General features: G+C 40.2%; 1 protein-coding gene across 5 annotated transcripts in view; it reads right to left on the minus strand.

Moving 5' to 3' along the window:
* Cpsf6 (cleavage and polyadenylation specific factor 6) overlaps window positions 1–18,655 on the minus strand; it is a 31,939-nt gene extending 13,284 nt beyond the window's left edge. For 3 of the 5 annotated variants that reach the window (XM_021174698.2, XM_021174697.2, XM_029482454.1), the window contains exons 1-9: window positions 18,524–18,655; window positions 9,758–9,967; window positions 8,083–8,186; window positions 5,136–5,281; window positions 4,181–4,354; window positions 3,941–4,051; window positions 3,022–3,526; window positions 2,610–2,725; window positions 1,180–1,333 (exon numbers count right to left, since the gene is read on the minus strand). In XM_021174698.2, coding sequence (XP_021030357.1) covers window positions 1,180–1,333; window positions 2,610–2,725; window positions 3,022–3,526; window positions 3,941–4,051; window positions 4,181–4,354; window positions 5,136–5,281; window positions 8,083–8,186; window positions 9,758–9,967; window positions 18,524–18,583 — 1,580 coding nt within the window. In that variant the 5' untranslated portion in view covers window positions 18,584–18,655. The remainder of the gene's footprint in view (window positions 1–1,179; window positions 1,334–2,609; window positions 2,726–3,021; window positions 3,527–3,940; window positions 4,052–4,180; window positions 4,355–5,135; window positions 5,282–8,082; window positions 8,187–9,757; window positions 9,968–18,523) is intronic. The other 2 variants (XM_021174700.2, XM_021174699.2) reach the window with 1 other exon arrangement.
* Between the last annotated feature and the right edge of the window lie 1,767 nt (window positions 18,656–20,422).

Raw genomic sequence — 20,422 nt, forward strand, 5'->3', positions numbered from 1 at the left:
CTTAAAAAAAAAAAAAAATGGATAACCAGGCTGATCTCTCTGTAAGTTCAAGACTAGCCTCATCTACATAGTGAGTCCCTGTCTCAAAAGAGGTAATATCATGTAAAGATTAACCATTTATCTCACAAAATATATAAAATTTCACAATTGGTAAAAATGCTTTTAAAAGTAACGTTTAAAAAACAGTATCTAGGGGCTGGAGAGATGGCTCAGTGGTTAAAAGCACTGACTGCTCTTGCAGAGGTCCTCACTTCAATTCCCAGCACCAACATGGTGGCTCACAGCCATCTGTAATGGAGTCCCACGCCCTCTTTGGGTGTCTGAAGAGAGCAACTTCGTGCTCATCTACATAAAATAAACACATCTTAAAAACATAGTATCTATTACAGGGTCTGAAAAGATAGCTCAGTGGTTCAAAGGACCAGGGTCCTGGTGCCCACATGATGGCTTACAACCATCATAGCTATCCAGTTTGAGGGGACTCAAAAAATGCTCTCTTCTGACTTCCTTAGGCACCAGAGAAATACATCCATGTTTGCTGGCAAACCACTGATACATACAATAAACAAATCTAAAGTAAAACTGCACCTATTACAAAATTACCAATCATTCATAACACCCTCTTTCAAATCACCATCTCTTGTATAAAGCAGTGGTAACTGCTAAAGCCCCTACCTTGTTCAACATGTGTTCACTAAGAAATGGGCATCAATAATGAATACAGTTATAGCAAATACTACAAAAGAAATAGACTCTGCAGACTATATTATATTAAAAGATGAGAAATACAGAGGCAAGTAAATGTTGGGGGAGAAGAAAACAACAAGAAAAGTGGTTCCAAGAAGGAATAAAGCACAAAAATCAGTAAGGTGGCCAAATGCTTGACGTGTCCAAGAGAAGGGCCCATTTGGCTAGAGAACAGTAAGGAGAGATTACATCACACAGCCTGCTTGAATGTACACAGATGTTTAAGAGTAAAGAGAAGACAGAGTTCCTTGCATCTCGGGATTTCAGAAAGCACCAATATATCATTCAGAGGTTTTTGTTTTTTTTGTTTTTTTTTTAAAAAGACCGCTTGGTACACAGTAAATAAAATCACAGTTCTATTTTTTAGAAGTTCCGTGTGTGTATGTGTGTGAACTAACAGTTTTAAAAACACATGAGACAGGAACATTTTACCTGGATCCAGACCCATAGGACTTGGACTCGATGCCATGAAGGCAATCCTGCAGAGAGCTAATGAGAACTTTGCAACGATCATCTGCAGAGACTTTGGATTGTTTAATTAAAGAAATTGCTGTTACCAATGTTTCAATAGCACTCCCATAATCACCTGCAGGAGAAAAAAAAACAAGGTTAATCATAAAACAAACTTTTGTTTCCAAATTATCTTTTGAGATAGTTCTAGCTGTCCTAGAACTCTCTCTACAGACCAGTCTGGTCTCATACTCAGAAATTTGAAGCCTTTGGAATCCTGTACTAGGATTAATAGCATGTGTCACCTCAACCTGACATGAAAATTGTCTTTTAAGATAACCAGAGACAATGAATTTTGTTCAGTGTTTTGGAATTTGGAAAAGACTCTCATTTTAACAAAGCTAATGCAATTAATTGCTTTGTCATGTAGAGAGACAGTTATTATTTTGCAAAGAATAAGCTATACCATAGCTAACATTTATATCTTTTTCATGTGTCCAAGTGTTTTGCCTACATATATGTCTTTGTATCCAAAGAAAGAGTAGTGCCCACTGAGGCCAGAGAGGATGTCAGATCCCCTGAAACTGAAGTTATCAAAGTTTGTGACCCCACTACATGGGTGCTGGGAATCAATCCTTGATCCTACGGAGGAGCAGCCAGTGTAACTCTTAAGCTACCTCTCTAATTCCCAGTTGGAATTAATTTTAACTTTATGTATATGGATATTTTACCTGCATGTATATGTGTGCACCATGTGTGCCTGGTACACACTGAGCAAAGAGGAGTATACTGGATCTAGTGTGCTTCACTACAGAGCCACTTCTCCACCCCCAATAACCACTGAAATCTAAATCTAGTAATGTAAACCTGGTGGTCTTCCCACTACACTGACATGTATCTTCCTTTATTACTTTAAAACTAAGTGACAGGCTGGGCAATGGTGGCGCACGCCTGTAATCCCAACACTTGGGAGGCAGAGGCAGGCGGATTTCTGAGTTTGAGGCCAGCCTGGTCTACAAAATGAGTTCCAGGACAGCCAGGACTACATACACAGAGAAACTCTGTCTTGAAAAAAAAACCTAAGTGACAGATAATGATTTGAAACTAACTATATGGGATCATAACGGAGTTAAGAAAATTGTCTTTATAAGCTGCACTTAAGCTTTGCATTTTGTTTTAATTTTAAGTTGTGTGTGTATGGGTGTCTGACTGCGTGTATGTCTGTCTTTGCATGATAAGTATGGCTGATGCTGCAGAAGCCAGAGAGGGCCTTGGATCCCCAAGAACTGTAACGAACAGATGGTTACTAGTCAAACCAGGGTCCTCTGGAAGAGCAGCCAGTTCTAAACAGCTAAGTCATTTCTGCAGCCCCTACATTTAGCTAGATTCAAGACTGAAACAAATATACAAACCAGCACTAGCGTCAGACACAGCTCTTGAAATAGCACTGCTTGAGATTGCCCGATTTCTATTCATGATTTCTTCAAACTCAGCTTCACTCAGAGGTGTTCTTGCAGTATCCATTTCCCTACAAAAAGACAAAGAAATGATAAGTTGTTACTTAAAAGTTCTCAAGTTAGTAACAATGTAACAACTCCACATAAGCAGCTTTTGGCATTTGCTTTAGAGACAGTTTTCCAGATTAGAGAATGCTATTTTCCCTTTCAGATCAAATTCCCTTCTTCACTGTCTTCTGACTGAAATCTTTTGCAGTTTAGACATCTGATCCTTCTACAGGACAGAAACTTCATTTCTAAAATATAGAAGACTTCACAGGACTTTATCTTTTACTGTCTAACGAGTTTCAGTACATGTTTAACTTACCTTCCAGGGGGACCGTAGTCACCCCTGTCATATGGGGGAGGTCGGCCATATGGGTCTGTCGGTGGTGGACCTCGACTATCTGATGTTGGCATGCCACTATTAGTTGGTGGAGGGAAAAAAGCAGGATTCACATGTGGAGCTGGTGGCGGGGCACCTGGAGGTGGTCCCGGAAGATGTGGAGGAGGAGCAAGTGTGAGGGGAGGCCCGAGTGGACCTGGTGGGCGAGGTGGAAAGGGGCCTGGAGGTGGAGGCGGTCCCTGCTGTGGAGGCGGTGGACCTGGAGGGGGGCCGTAGCCTGGAACTGGAGGTGGAGGCCCAGGAGGAAGTGGACCCAGCGGAGGCTGCCCAAAAGGTTGTCCAGGAAAAAGAACTGGTGGTGGAGGGCGGTCTCCTCGGTTAGGAGGTCCTGCTAGAGGAGGTGGCAGAACCTGACCAGGAGGTGGAGGACCTGGTGGACCGGGTGGGCCAGGTGGACCTAAAGGTGGACGTGGAGGAGTTTGTCCAGCTATAAAATAGAGAAAAGGAAAAAAAAAATCACTTCAATAAAGATATTTAACTATTACATGTAAAGAGTATATCTCTAACACAGAACTTATAAACCATGACTCGCTCTCTGAATGAAACCCATAGGATAATGCTCTAATAATTGCAAAGATAAACAATATCCTTACAAGTTTAACTAGTGTAAATCATGATTAAGGAAAATCACTAAAACAAAAATCCTGTTAAAACTTTAACACTTAGACTTTCCATCTTTCACCATACACACTTCTCACCCACCTTACAGTCTACTCTGATGCCAAGCTAGAAAGTGAAACAGGGAAAATGGTCTTGAAAGGATTTTTTAAGAGGTAAGAAAATAAGACTGATATAAATATTCTATATATAAAGTCAAGCAAGTTTGGAGAAAAATAAAGACCTTTTAGGCCAAAAATGGGTATTTCCTCTATGCTGTGCCCCATATGCCATGGAATCCTAGTTTCCAGGAACAAAGGCCGAGTTCCTTTAACAAGATGCTTGATCAAATTTCCTGGGTTCCAAAAATAGCATAACAAGGAGAGTGAGTCACATTAATAATGCATTACTTGAAAAAGAGAGAAAGGAAAAAAGGTATTAGGCAGACATGTTTTTCTCCATGATAAACTTAAAAAACTTTTACCTGGGAAAGGTGGAGGTGGCCCTCCTGGTCCTGCTGGCCCAGGAAATCTGTCCCCACCAGGAACAGCCCCTGGAAAACGGCCCCGTCCTCTACCACCTTGTGGAAATGCTGCACGTGAACTGCCTCCTGGAGGACCAGCTTTCCCTTCCCCAGACATTTGTCCTGATTGTGTAGCTGCAAACATGCAAATACTCATAAGTAGCACTTATTAAACGTTTCCTGAATTGTAACCACTGTTGTTAGAAAATATCTCTAAGTTCTTTATACTATTCATCAATTTATGGATGCCTCCGACCTATGTAAAGTATTTGGCAAGGAAAACATTCACATTTATTTAAATTCTCGCTTAGTCTTAAAATAGTCAAGTTTAAATGTATTTCTACTGAGAAAGAAACAATCGCTTTTAAAATACCAATACTCTACAATAGCCAAAACAGAAAATCTTCAACAGAAATCTTCATTTCAATAAGAGATTATTTTATGCCATGTAATAAATTTTTCAGTTAAATCTTAAATGTCAAAACATTAAAACAAAATCACTTGAATTTCTATTAATAACAAGGCCTTTCCTTCTACATTTATTCTACCAAGTAGTAAAGATCTTGGGAGCAAGCAGAAAAGCCAGTGACTACTTCAGTAGCTTCTCCCCCATCAGAAGGTGTAGGACAGAGAGGCTCCACCTCTAAGGGTTAGAATGCAGCTCCCGTTCTCCAAGATGAGAGTGGCAGGACAAGAATGCCAGCACCAGAGAGCTGTCAAACTGCTGCATACTGATTGGTCTGTCTAGAAAAAACTGGAATGTGAGTGGGTTTCCAGTATTAGCCTATAGTCATAACCAATGATTAAATCAAGTTCATGAAAAATTAAATAGTAACATGACTTCCTAAGTATAATTAATAAATACCAGCAACACTGCTTAAATACATGTTAAAAGGCTGCTGAGAGATTCGCTTACTTTTCCTGGATTGCATTTCAAATTGACTCAGGAACTGTTTATTGCATGGAGTTACAACAGGATTCTGACCATGAAGTTCTCTTTTAGGCAAAAGATCCATTAACTTTTTGGAAGATGCTTCAGATCCAACACCAACAAGGGCAAATCTAAAGATGTTAAGGGGGTAAGAATAAAAAGCAAGGAGGAACTGAGAATATTGCTGTTGATTAAAAAAAGAAACGGTCTTAGTCTTTTTTTAAAAAGATTTATTTATTATGTACACAGTGTTCAGCCTGCATGTATGCCTGCATGCCAGAAGAGGGCGCCAGATCTCATTACAGAAGGTTGGGAGCCACCATGTGATGTCTGGGAATTGAACTCAAGACCTCTGGAAGAACAGCCAGTGTTCTCAACCTCTGAGCCATTCCTCCAGCCCCTTAATTTACTCTTATCAGAAGAAAAAAATAAACTATTTAAGGCCACATAAACTTAAACTGCTTTTTATGATGTACTACAGAATTCACTCTTAATGTATAATCCAATAATTTTTTAAAGTATATTATGTGGTTTACAAACACCATGATGGTTCATGTTATAACAGTCATCACTACCACTAGTCCTATTTACTCTTGTTCCTTAATCACAGGTTATCAGATATCTATTTTGCCTCTATGGATATGCCCCATTTGGAATGTCAAATAAATGGAGTATGAAATTCTTTGTAACCAGCTTTACTGAGCAAAAGGTCTAGTCATGTTATAGTATGTATCACCAATTAATTCTTTTAATGGCTGAGTAATATTCCAATATAGATATCAGTTTTGTTTTTGCTTTAAGTCTACCCCTCAGGTAATAGGCACCTGGGTTGTTGTCACTTTTTATTGCCACAAAAAGATATTCAGGGGCTGGAGAGATTGCTCAGTGGTTAACAGCATTGACTATTCTTCCAGAACTTAAATTCAATTCCCAGTACCCACATGGTGGCTCATAATTCCAGTTTCAAGGGATTCGATTCCCTCTTCTGTTCTACATGGGTATTAGGCATACACAGAATGTGTGTGTGTGTGTGTGTGTGTGTGTGTGTGAATATATATATAGCCAGACACCCACACACATGAAATAAGGAACTATGCCCAGCATCATTACCCACCAAGGTACAAATCAAAAGAACCATAAAGAGATGCAATTTCCCACTGTAATCAAAATGACAACTATTCAATGCTGGTGAAGAGAATGAGAAACTACAGCCCCCGCCTATATGGTTGAATGTACAAATGATCTGGCAGCTTCTCCGAAAGTTAAACACTTACCATATAACACACTAAATCCACTCCTAGGTATGTGCCCAAAACAAGCAAAACGTCATGTTCACACAAAACAGTACACTATGATCTTAGGGATGGCCACCTTAATAGCTAAAAGTAGAAGCCACCCAAACATTCAGCAGCGAGTGGATGGATGAGTCCTGGGTTCCTCTTTAAGTGCTACCCCATTATATGGGGTTACCACTCAGCTGTAAAAAGGAATGCTGACGCTGTCACATGGAGGAACCTTAACAACATTACTAGGTGAAAGAAGTCAGACACACAGGACATTAATATTATTATGCTTATAAAACACCCAGTATATTATATATAATACCCAGAACAGGCTAATTCCGGGGTAGACAGTACATGAATGCTTGTGGACAAAGGGTACAAGGGAGATTGGGAACTGGTGCTGACAGACACAGGGTTTCTTTGGTGGTGGTGGTGTTAGGGTGATGAAATCTGAAATTAGAGAGTTACAATGGTTGCTTAACTTTGTAAATATGATTTTTAAGTACTGTATTGTACTGATACATACAAAATAAATGTAAACAGATCCAATTATGTGCTTACTGTATTATTTCTAAGAGGCACAAGTGGAAACAACCATAATACACAAAAGTAAGAAAAAAGATGTATTTATCACTAAACATTTCTTCTGCTCTTTCCAATCAAAATGACAAAATATGAATTATACTACCTTTTAGGGAAAGCACAGAAGCACATTCACTATGATTATCTGTAAATGGTGAAAGTGTGGCAATTCATTTCCTTACTAATAGACACTTGCATTACATAACGCTCACATAAATAATCTTATCCCATGTGTGTGTTTTGCTTAGTAGAGAAGTGAGCAAGGCTACATTATTCTTTGGTTATTCATCATTTTCATTGTTATGGTACTGGGATCAAACTCACAGGTCTGGCAAGTGGCTCTAGCACCAAGCTACATTTGTGTAGACGGTCCGGGAGGTGGGGGGTGTTGACACAGAATTTCTCTGTATAGCCCTGGCTGTCTTGGAACTTGCTCTTTAGATCAGGGTGGCCTCCTGCCTGCCTCTGTCTCCCAAGTGCTGGGATTAAAAGTTTGAGCCACCACTACCTGGCTCTTCCCTAACTCTTTTTTTTTTTTTGTTTTTTTTCGAGACAGGGTTTCTCTGTATAGCCTTGGCTGTCCTGGAACTCACTTTGTAGACCAGGCTGGCCTGGAACTCAGAAATCCACCTGCCTCTGCCTCCCGAGTGCTGGGATTAAAGGTGTGTGCCACCACGCCCGACTCTTCCCTAACTCTTAAATCACAATAAAAACAATGCTTCTTAGCCTAGTTATTTCAATCTTATGAGTGTACTGAGTATAGTCAGGCAACAGGCCTAGTCTGTCCACAGTCCCATCTCAAACAGCTCTGTGTTTTTAAAAGACAAGCAATACAAAATTCAAGTATGAACCTCTGCCTAACATCTTCCCTCTAGTGTGTTCATGCGGGTTCCTAGGAACTAAGATTGTCAGGTTTGGGCAGCAAGGATCTTTACTACCTAAGCCATTGTCAGTACTAATGTGTTCGTGTGTTCCACATGTGTATTATCACCATTAAACTTAAAGAAAACTAATTTGTAAATTGTAATCACTATTAGATTACATTAGGAAAAAAATTAAATTCTTACCCCTTTGATTGTCCATTTGCCCGATTTTCAAAGAATTTTATCTCCAAAATATCATTTACTCCCAAAGAATGAACGGCCTCAGTTAGGTCCTCATCTGTTGTCCACTGCAAAACATTTCCTCTTATTAGTGTTAAACATTCAGGTTTTAGTGTCTGAATTTAATGTTTAAAGGAAAACAAACGGTAAGAGAAAATTATCTTTTATGGTTTGCAAGTCTAAGTAAGTATAGTTACCGCCGGCAACCTACCATACTCTAGTAGGTGACTAATACCAATATGCAGGTTCTTATCAAACACTTAGCTCTTACCTAAATCACTGGCTTCATAAATAAATAGCTTGTTCAAATTCACAAAACATAAACATATGCCAAATCCTTCTCTCTCTCTCTCTCTCTCTCTCTCTCTCTCTCTCTCTCTCTTTCTTTGAGACAGGATGTGTAGACCAGGCTGGCTCTCAAACTCAAGAGATTCACCTGCCTCTCCCCCCCCCTCCCCCACTGCTGAGATGTGCACCACCATATCAGGCTGCCAATTCTTTTTGTTTTTTTTTGTTGTTGTTGTTGTTTGAGACAGGGTTTCTCTGTGTAGCCCTGGCTGTACTGGAACTTACTTTGTAGACCAGGCTGGCCTTGAACTCAAGAGATCCACCTGCCTCTGCCTCCCAAGTGCTGGGATTAAAGGCATACACCACCACCGCCCGGCCAGGCTGCCAATTCTTATTTAGCAACTAAATTTCATGTTATACTGCCATTATTTCCAATTTTGTGTACAATTTTGTGAAGACTGTTCAGATTGGATGACAGGAGACTGGAAATGTGAGGGCTGGAGAGATGGCCCCATGGAGGACTCCAAATTCAATTCCCAACACTCACATGATGTCTCACAACCAAATAAATCCAGTTCCAGGAAATCTGATGCCCTCTTCTGGCCCCTGAGGGACTGTATGCAGGTGGTACACAAACATACACACAAATATCCATATACATAAAGTTAAAACAATAATGTGAAGTTAAATATTTTCATATAAAATTCTATAAGTAGAATAGAAGGATACAAAGATTTTGCTACAATGTTTAAATTTCCAATACACTAGCTGAGATAAAGATGTTCTAGGACTGCTTTAGTGACTATGCCAGTTCTGATGCTAACAGACAAGTGCTCATGAGGCATTTAACCAACAATCTCTCAGACTCTTATGAACAACACAATTAAAATACAAACTATATCCAGGCAACAAATATTATAAAGTATGTAACAACCTCTAACTAATTTCAAATTTAAGGTCAGAAATGAAATTTAAGTCTATAATATGAATTAGAAAATAAGGAACAATTTAAAAACTGTAGTGGTATTTTATCTTTCTCCCATAATCTTAAATTCTTAACTTGAAACCCTGTGTGAACATTTTTCTTAGTGAAACTGGAAGGAATGTAAAAAGAGTGAAGACAATTGCAAGCTCAAGTACTATATCCCCAAAGCAGACTATAAAATTCAAAATTATAGTAGCTGCAATGTCTTTTTAAAAGAACTTAGTTTTACCCTTCTCATCACTTGGGCAAACATGAAAATATATTATTTTTTATATAGTAATGTTCTTTTTTTTTTTAAAGCTGGGCAAAAACATGTATGACTAGAGCAGTTCAAATGCCTGCCACCAATCTGTTAGCTTTCCTTACCCATGTTAGATTTCCAATATACAATGCGATTCTCTTCCCAGTGTAAGTGTAGACAACGTTTGGTGCGGCTCCTTTACCCACATCATCACCAACAGTTGGTGGAAGAGTATCCATGTAGTCGCGATCTTCTGGGGCATCGCCATTATTTGCAGATGGAGAGATGACATCATCATACAAGTCTATCTGATCATGTCCACCATATTCTGCTTCCTAAGACACAGAGGTAATGTTCTCAATTATATGACAGTCAGAACACTAAATAAATGTGAATGCCAGTTCATTCAACTTTCTTTTTTTTATTTTATTTTTTTTTATTTTAAAGGTTTATTTATTTATTATATGTAAGTACACTGTAGCTGTCTTCAGACACTCCAGAAGAGGGAGTCAGATCTTGTTACGGATGGTTGTGAGCCACCATGTGGTTGCTGGGATTTGAACTCCTGACCTTCGGAAGAGCAGTCGGGTGCTCTTACCCACTGAGCCATCTCACCAGCCCCTCATTCAACTTTCTTATTTAAAAATCTGATAAAGACAGGAAAAGGTCCAACGATCTTAATGCACGTCTCTTCTTCCTTTATAGAATAGATGTGTTCTTGAATGTATTTAACTAATGCCTTCCTTGAAAGTAAAATATGCTTAAAAGCAACCACACATAAATGCAAATAGAAAGTTTCAAAGGAATATTTGTCATAATATTGTGACGGGCACACACACATACACACACACATATTATAAGCCTTTAATATGTGACCACATGTGAAACACCAGTATTTTTTGGTATTCAGATCGTATTAACCTACTCTGAAAAAGCTATGTTTTTATAAGCTAAGCCATAGATGACAAAATTACACACACATAGATATATATGTACGAATATATACATGTTTCAAAGTCTTAATTCCTAGTAAAATTTAAAAGAATATGTAAAACTATTCAAAGTGATATCTTGAAATAATGGTATTGTTCTCAGTAAACAAAGAGCTACTACTTACCTGACTTTTTTTTTTAAGATTTATTTATTTATTATATGTAAGTACACCAGAGCTGACTTCAGACACTCCAGAAGAGGGTGTCAGATCTCATTATGGGTGGTTGTGACCCACCATGTGGTTGCTGGAATCCAAATTCATGACCTTGGGGAAGAGCAGTCAGTGCTCTTAACTGCTGAGCCATTTCTCCAGCCCCTTACCTGACTTTTAAATCTAGCCAAATACATTAGCAAGTGAAAAGTGTACACACAGGAGTTAGTACAACTGCAACTGTCACTGGCAAAATCAAAGCAATGCTCCAGATGTCACTCACGTGCCTACTTGATGAGCCAGGAAGAGGAAAACAACAAAGAAACTCATGTGAGGAGGAAAAAAATTCAATTTGCCAACATCCCTTTCTAAGACTTAAGTAACTCTATCAATATCCCTGTGAACTATTATACTCTTCTGAGGGAAATTTGAGAGAGGAAAATGGTTAGCTAGGCATAACAATCTCCCATGTATACAATTTACTAAGAACTGGCATATAAATAGCATGCAAGAGTTAGTTTTAGGGAATATGATGACCAAGTAAAAATTTGCTATATGATCAAAAGATACTGTAGGCACCAAGAAAGCATGGCTTTTATTCCATTTTTCACTAAAAAGCCAAAATAAGACTTATTTTTTAAAGAGGGGGGGAACCCTAGAATGGAAAACATTGTTCATAGACAAAGCCATGGAGACCTCAAATTTCTATTTTTTAGGTAGTCTGCATTAATAATGAACTATGTAATTTTTCTTAAATTTAGTATTATATACCAACCTGACTTATCACAAGGCAGGATGGCTGTAAGTTTAATTTTCTAAGAAACTTAAGCTATCAAGGTAAATCAAAGAAAAGCTATCTTCATCAGAAATTAAGGTAAGTCATTGAACAATGCCATTAATTTTAATGTACAACGATGCAAAAATAATCTCTAAGTAATGAGTTTTTATCCAACAAAGAAGCTAATCAAAATGCACTGATGAGGGTAAGCTTTGTGATGTGAGCTGAGCTTTCTGCTCATGTGGCTGCAACACTGACTCCATAGTCTTAAAAAAATATAAAACGGTATTATTGGGCACCCCCCCCCACTCCCACCCCCAGACAGGGTTTCTCTGTATAGCCCTGGCTGTCCTGGAGCTCACTTTGTAGATCAGGCTGGCCTCGAACTCTGAAATCCGCCTGCCTCTGCCTCCCAAGTGCTAGGATTAAAGGCGTGCGCCACCACGCTGGGCACCATTGGGCACTTTTATAATCTAGTTCTGCACATCAAGTAAAATTACTATAATTATTCAAAGGGAATTGTGTTTCCACCCTCAACAGAGATTAACTACGTACGATTTACAATCTGAGGGAGTGTAAAGATGAATGCAAGGGTTACTGAATACAAGACTAAAAGTATTTAATTTCCTATTTTCACTTTCAGGAAAGATTAAGATATAATTTTTCATTAGCTGTAAATGTGTGAAAATGTTCACATAAGATCATTTATAGGCAGTAATTGTAGCTACACTAACCTTGGTATTACAGTGGCTATTTTTGTGTGATCATGACTTCCTACAGTGAGGAAGCTCATAACCAGCCATTTTGTCTAGTAGTTGGATTACTTCCAAGTGGTTGAAGAGATGCTAATTGAGACCATGGTCCTGGGGTTTGATCTCCATGTGGACTAGTTAGCTGTGTTCCAAGATCTCAGACTGTATCTTAACCCCAAGGGTATACATTGGACTTGATGAAAAAACATTAATGAATCTGAATACATATATTGCCATTGCTAAGAAAGCAACTCAAAGGATACTTAATAGTATCTTTAGTCGTCTTCTTTTCACATTGATTATTTAAAAAAAAAAAAACCCAGAACACATTCAAGTGTTTCTATTTCAAGTAGAAAATGTACATACTCTGAAATTAAGTAAAATGCCTATCACAAGTTTTATCTATCTATCTATCTATCTATCTATCTATATATGTGTGTGTATGTATGTATAATTTAAAGTATGTGAAAAGTATATATATATATATCTGTCACTTTTATTAAATTTAATATTACATATCAACTTTACTTATCACAAGGCAGATACACACACACACACACACACACACACATTATATATATATATTAAACTAAAGACTTTCTACTACCAAAGAAAATAGCATCAAGTTCTGCTATGTGAAGTCTTTTTAAAATACATTTCACTTGGCATTCAAAAATGGAAAATATATCCTAACAATTTCAGATTCCAAAAGTCACCCAGTCTTATCCATGTTTCTAGAATCTAATCATCAATAAAGGTGCATATCTACTGTCTAGCAAGATCAGCTCTTAGGTAGTTCAGAATGGTGTCAATACCATTAATCTTAGCACTTGTAGGCAAAGCCAAGCAGATAATCTGTGAGCTTGAGGCTAGCCTGGTCTACATAATGGTTCCCAGGTCGTAGTAGGAGAACAAAAGAACAGCTCTTAGGGTTTGTGTTAAGAGTAACAAAGTAATTTTTCTCAATCCCTACTATTCTGAATCACTATAATCATTCATTCTTTTTTTTTTTTATTTTGGTATATAAGTACACTGTAGCTGTCTTCAGTCACACCTGAAGAAAGCATGAGATCCCATTACAGATGGTTGTGAGTCACCATGTGGTTGCTAGGAACTGATTGAACTCAGGACCTCTGGAAGAGCAGTCAGTGCTCTTAACCACTGAGCCCCCCACTATAATCATTCTAAGGGCAAGCAAGGCATCAAAATCCAGCAATAGTTGTAGCCTAGCTTTGATGGCCCTAGTAATCCTAGCAGTTGGGAGGCTGGGGCAGAAGCAAGCCTGGGACACAGGCAAACAAGCCTTTGCTGCAAAAAAAAAAGGGGGGGGTTGCTTTCTCAAGATTTTGCACTACAGGATGACTGTTGTCCTCCTACAAGATACACAAAACTGTTTCCTAAAGAATACACTTAAAGGCATGGTGGATAGAAAAATGACCAACATCCCATTCATTTTTTTAAGGCAGTGTTTTAATCTTTTTTCATTAGCACTATTTCCTTTCCTTCAAGATTTTTACACAATTTCACCTAATCATACCATATAATTTTTACTACTACAGATAAACTGCATATAATATATACCATTATTGGGATTATCCTTTTCCCTAATCAAAAAAAAAAAAAAGGGCTGGAGAGATGGCTCAGAAGTTAAGAGCACTGACTGTTCTTCCAGAGGTCCTGAGTTCAATTCCCAGCAACCACATGGCGTCTCACAACCATCTGTAATGAGATCTGACGTCCTCTTCTGGTGCATCTGAAGACAGCTACCGTGTACTTACATATAATAAAAAATCTTAAAAAAAAAAAAAGCATTATCAGTCATTCCATTTAAAGAATAGTTATTTCATTATAAGAAAAGGGGAGCTATACTCTACATGACAAAATGTATTCAAACACTGTGTAAGAGAAAAACCCAGTAGCAAGAAACTGGTTCCAACATATATCTCCAATTTACTCAGAATGTTTTGCAGTATTTACATATAAGCTATACATCTTTTCACATATTTTAAATTATCTCAAGATTTTTTAAACTAACACAATGTAAATGTTTATATTAAAAAAGTGATTATACTGTGTTGGTTTAGGGGATAATGGGAAGAAGTCTGTACATATTCAGTACAAGTCCAATTTCACCTAGCCAGGATTTTCGATTCCAGGTGAATTCTAGGATACAGAAAATATCACATTATGGGTATGCTAAGTGTATTAATTTTATAATTCTTGTAAAATGTTACATTAGATCCTAACTACTATGCCATTTCTCCAGCCCCTATAGATTTATCTTTAAACTATTTTCATTAAGCATATAATAAAGTTTCACAGAATAACCAGTAGTTGCTTTATAGTGAATATAGTGAAAAGTATTAAGTGAAATGATTCATTCAATAAAATTAGACTTATGGGGACATCTAAACCTTACTTACAAACTGGTACCCCAACCCCAGCCATTGTCTCCATTTGGTTTTAGAGTTAGATGAGCAGGTAACTAAATGAGTACTTCTTGCTATCAGTAATCCACAATCTGATAGAATAGACACTAAACTACATAAACTGCTTCTGACTGACCCCCAGATAAACAAAATATATATTATTTGATTGTATAGAATATAAACTGAGCATGCCTAAAGAACCTGGTTAGTTTCTAGCACCCTCATGGTAGCTCACAACCATCTATAACCAGTTCCAGAGGATCTGATGCCCTCTTCTGACTTCCATGAGTGAGCACTAGAAATGCACAAGGTACACATACATACATGCAAACAGTCCATAAACATGAAAGATTAAGTACATCTTGGGGTGGGAAGAACTGCTGCTTCTGTGTAACTCTAAAGTTAGTACAAGCAATGTAGATTCAGGAGCAGTTCACAATTCTCCTTCCAATGAGTAACTCTTCTTAATTTGTCCACATCTAAAAGCTTTTTAGGAACCAAGAAGACATATGTTTCTGTTCCTTCTCATCTCTGTTCTCCATTCTTAACATTATCTAGTAAAGGAGTTGCAGAGTTGGCTCAGGGTTAAGAGCACTGACTGCTCTTCCAGGGGTCCTGAGTTCAATTCCCAGCAACCACATGGTGGTAAACTACCATCTGTAATGGGATCTGATGCCCTCTTCTGGGGTGTCTGAAGACGGTGTACTCACATAATTTTTTTATTTATTTATTTATTTATTTTTGGTTTTTCGAGACAGGGTTTCTCTGTATAGCCCTGGCTGTCCTGGAATTCACTTTGTAGACCAGGCTGGCCTCGAACTCAGAAATTCGCCTGCCTCTGCCTCCCAAGTGCTGGGACTAAAGGCGTGCACCACCACCGCCTGGCAAATAAATCTTTAGAAAGAAAAATGTACCTAGTAAAGAAAGCAAATACACTAGCCTAAGTCTCATCTTACCCCCAATAAAGCTTAGTACTCAGTCTCATACTTTCTGCAATTTATTGTGCTTTGCCAAAATACAAAAAGCTTTTTTAAAGTACACCAAAAGAGACTAATGACTAGACAGAGTTTCAAAGTACAATTAAAACTGCAGCTCACATTAGACAACAAAAGATGTGTTTAGGGGCTAGAAAAATGGCTAAATGGTTAGAGCACAGGCTGCTCTTCAGAGCACTCACATTTAATTCCTAGCACCTATGTGGTTGATCACAAGCCTCATAATTCTAGTTCCAGGAAATTTGACTCCCTCTTCTGGATTCCTTGGGCACCAGGCACCTACATAGTAAAGACATTCATGCAGGAAAAAAGACTCATACAGGGTTTTTTTTTTTTTTAAAGAAGACAGAGAAAGAAAGAAAAAGTAAATAATAATAAGAGAAATACAAAACTAACTTTTATAAATGTTTAAAACTCAAAATAATTTAAAACATCTAATGATCAGTTCTGAAAAATACTTTGCTCAACTACAGTCAAATAATCACACTGGTTACTACAGCAGCGAGTAGAAATAAGGTTACCATCTATTAAGAGAGACCAGATTACTAGGGATGTTGCAGAGGAGTAAAGTGCCTAGCATGTGCAAAGACCTGAGTGCAAACTCCCAATAGTAAGGAGGGAAAAAGGAGCAAGTGAGCCAGACACAGGCTGCAATCCAAGCACTGGGGAGGGGGAGGCAGCAGGTGGTGCAATCATAAATTTAAAAATTAAAAAAGTAAACCTGGGATACATAGTAAGTTCTAGGTCAACAAAGCTACAAGACTGGGGGAGTGGGGGGGACCCAAAAACAAAACCTAACAAAAAGGAGGGAGGGAGGGAGAGATCAGAAAGTTAAATCAATAAGTTTGTTGTTGCTTTTAATTCTGGTAGAATCTCAGAATGATAGGGTAGTCAATGACAGTAACACTTACAGAAAACATAACAAATCTTAAAATAACTGGCAACCTTTTTGTGACTACTTTTCTTGTTCAAAATTCAGAGCAAGCAAATCATAAAAGTCAATTATAGGAAAACAGTAACAAGCAATGCCTCCTGAGCAAGCAAGGCTATAGCTCAGGGGTCGAGTGCTTAGCCAGATGTGCAAAGTCCTGGGTTCATTCAGTATCCAGAGCTGCAAACAAGGTATTTTGGGAAAAGTTACTTAAATCTCCCAATTAATCTACTTAAACCTACAAAGATTTTACTTGTAAAAGTACACAACCGTGTATTAGATACAATGCTAAAAGTACCAAGTCAATGAAAAGCTACAGTTATAAAAAAGAGGCCTACAAAGTAGTTCCTCGTTGGGGTCAAAAAAGTTTAACCTCTCCAGGCACTCGGGAGGCAGAGGCAGAGGCAGGCGGATCTCTCTGAGTTCGACTACAGAATGAGTTCCAGAACAGCCAGGGCTACACAGACAAACTCTGTCAGCAGTAATTAAAACCCTACGACAATTTGCTTTGCTTTTCTAACATTTAAGCCAAAGGCACAGTCATTCTTGAAAAACGAAGCAGTAAGGACTTAAGAGTTTCCACTGTTTGGTTCAAGTCTTCCCTAGTCATAAACAATGGAGGGAAAACGCCATACAAACCAATGGCATTTTATTCAGGTTCTCATCCGAACCTTATAATTTTTTAATATGGTTGGGTGTAAATTTGAAGACCGTGAATATAGGAAATGTAACTAAAAAAAAAAATTTTAGAGGAGAGTAAGAGGCTAGACGTTCCAAACCCTGGCAACCAGACCCTTCCAAGGATATTCATCATGAGACGCTGGTTCTAGGCATCCCAGGCGGGTGAGACCGGAAAACCTTACACGTTTCACTTTCTCTAGCCTTTCAAATCGTGAAGTCGAGCCCACAGGGCAAACACTTCGCTTTCAAACTACAGTCACGTCCACAACGACTTGTCAGGTACGCTACCCAGGATTCCGATTCCGAGTGGCCCGCCTTCCTTTCAGTCTCTCTGGTCTGTTAAGCTAGGGTACCACCATCTTTTTTGTTCTGTCCAGCCACCGCGCTCGCAAGTCTTTGGCGCAAGCCATTTATCCTCCCCGATATTTCGCTTCACAAAGGCCAAGGACTGGGCCTCGGAGGCACTGCAAACCCTCGATGACCAAGGCGGGCCGACGCACCGACTTTTAAATGCGATCGGTGGCTCCAAAAGTCAGATGACTTGTTGCAGATGGAACCAAACCTAAGCAGCCTTCCCTTAAGGGGACCGGCGAGCAAGGAGCCCGGAGCCACGCCGAAACCCGTCGCAAAGGCGAGCGGGAGCCCAGGGAGAGCGGGCGCGCGGGATACAAAGGGCTGTGAACGCGGCCTTCCATGAGGCGACCGTGCGCGGACAGAGACACAAAATGGAGCGGCGGGAGGAGGAATCGGAACCCGAGGCGGCAGGGCCGGGATGGAGGCGGCGGGCGGGCGAGCGCGCGGCCGGGTCAGGGCTTCCCCTCTGGCCGGCCGCGGGGGAGGGGGCGCGGCGGCCCGTTCTCCCCGCCCCGCACACGCGGCCTAGCTCGGCGGGAAGCGCCCGCCACCGAGCCAACAATGGGGCGGGAGGCCGTCCGGAGGAACCGGGCGGGCGGCTGCAGGGCGGCCGGGCCCCGCGCTCCAGAGCCCCGCGGCCCGCAAAACGACGCGCGAGAACAAGGGCTGAGGGGCCGTCGCGCACGGCGGCGCGGCCCGGAGGCGCCAAGGGCGCACGGTCTGCAGCGAAGCCGGCTCGCGGCCCGCGGCGGCCCTGGTCAGCCGGGCGTCCGGGCCGCGGCACCGTCCGCGGCGGCGGCGGTAGCGGAGCCCGGACCCTCACGTACCTGGTTGAACTCTTCGCCCACATCCGCGTAAATGTCTATGTGGTCCACACCGTCCGCCATCTTCCCTCGGCCTCGGCCGCCGCCGCCGCCGCCGCCTCCTGCAGGTCGGCCCGCCGAGGCAGCAGCAGCGGATCTGGCGGTGGGGGCGGGGCGCGCTACGTCACTTCCGAGGGGCGGAGACCAGGGCGCAGGGGCCGCTGCTGGTGACGGGGGACCCCGCCGAGGGTCCGCGGCGGTTCCGAGGCGCTAACTAGTTCCTTTGTGTGCAGGATTAAGCCGCGGCTGGGGCAGGGGCGTGATTTCCTGTGCTACCCCGCCATACCGCACGCCATGGAACCCTCTTGTTTTCAGAGACTGTCTTTTCAAACTGCTTCTGGCACAATTTATCTATCTACATATCTATAGATGAGAGATATAGATATATATATATACATCTATATATATAGAGAGAGATATTTATATATTTGAGTTTTTTTTTTTTTTTTTTTTTTTTTTTTTTTTTTTTTTTTTTTTTTTTTTTTTTTTTTTTGCTTCCAACGTTTCGAGAGATGAGAGCTATGTGTACGCAATTAAAAGCGAGATAGGATGCCCTGGCCAATGTCTTATTTTTGCTTCTTCAGACAACTGAATTTTTTGGTTACCTTGAGTTATTTGCATATAGCATATTTGCATCTCTTATCTTTATGCAGTTGTAAGCATCTTTTCCGCTCCTTCCTTCACATCCTCCTTCCTCCCCCATTGCCCTTGCTTTTACCTTTTTATCTCTGTGGTAGGTTTTCTCCAGCCATCGTTCAGAGGATTCTATCCTCATTTTTAGAGCACGTACAACAGAGCAGATGTATCCTAAGTCAACGAACTCCCGGATTCAGAATGCTGAGCTAGAAGGGAAATTAAAAGAGTGGCTTGAGGTCCAAACATCCCGTTTTACAGATGAGAGAACTAAGGACTGGTAGAACATAAGTTATTTAACTGGGGTTACATGGCTCGTAAAAGTGCACACCTTTTGACGCCGATTTATGATTCAGAGATCTCTCTCCAGTTCCAATGGCTCCACCTATTTCTTTCCTTCCTGTTTAAAAACTCACCAGGTCACTCAGCTGCCTGTGTGCTTGATATAAATTCAGTTCCCACAGCGCTCTCAAGGAGAGTAGAGAGAACCGAACCAAAGCCTCTTAAATAGTCCTCTGATCTATTCAGCACCTCTGACTGCTCCCACTTCCAGCCCCACCCTGCCAAACATATTAACAAAAAAGCAAAACAACAATAACCAAAATAACAATAATAATAATAACAAAAACACCAGCTGCGAACTGGTCTGAAATCATCAAAAACCCAAAGAAACATCTATGCTTGAGATGTCCGTAAAAGCTTGGTTGCAGTCACAGAGACTAATCTCTTAATCTGAATAAACATTTCTTTAAATTTTTTTTTTTTATACATCGGGGTGTTTTGCCTGCATACAGTCTGTGTACTACACATCTGTGCAGTGAACTGGGAGCGCGCAAAAAAGGACATCAGTCGACTAAGACTGGTATTAGACAGGGTTATGAACCACCACATGGGAATCAGACCATGACCCCGGAATAGAATCCAGTGCTATTGACCACGGTACAAACGGGACTTAACGATGGCTACCGCTGTTGAAAAATCCTAGACTCGTAATAAAAATATTAAAAATTAAAAAAAAAAAAAAAAGAAAAGAAAAATCCTAGACTCTAAATTTTGTTTACTTAGAAGTCAAATGCATGCGGGGCAGGGCAATGATGGCCCACGCCTTTAATCCCAGCACTTGGGAGGCAGAGGCAGGCAGATTCCTGAGTTCGAGGTCAGCCTGGTCTACAGAGTGAGTTCCAGATCAACAAGGGCTACACAGAGAAACCCTGTCCCAGGGAAAGAAAA

The sequence above is a fragment of the Mus caroli genome, chromosome 10 (genome assembly GCF_900094665.2).
Source record: "Mus caroli chromosome 10, CAROLI_EIJ_v1.1, whole genome shotgun sequence".
Lineage (NCBI taxonomy): Eukaryota > Metazoa > Chordata > Mammalia > Rodentia > Muridae > Mus > Mus caroli.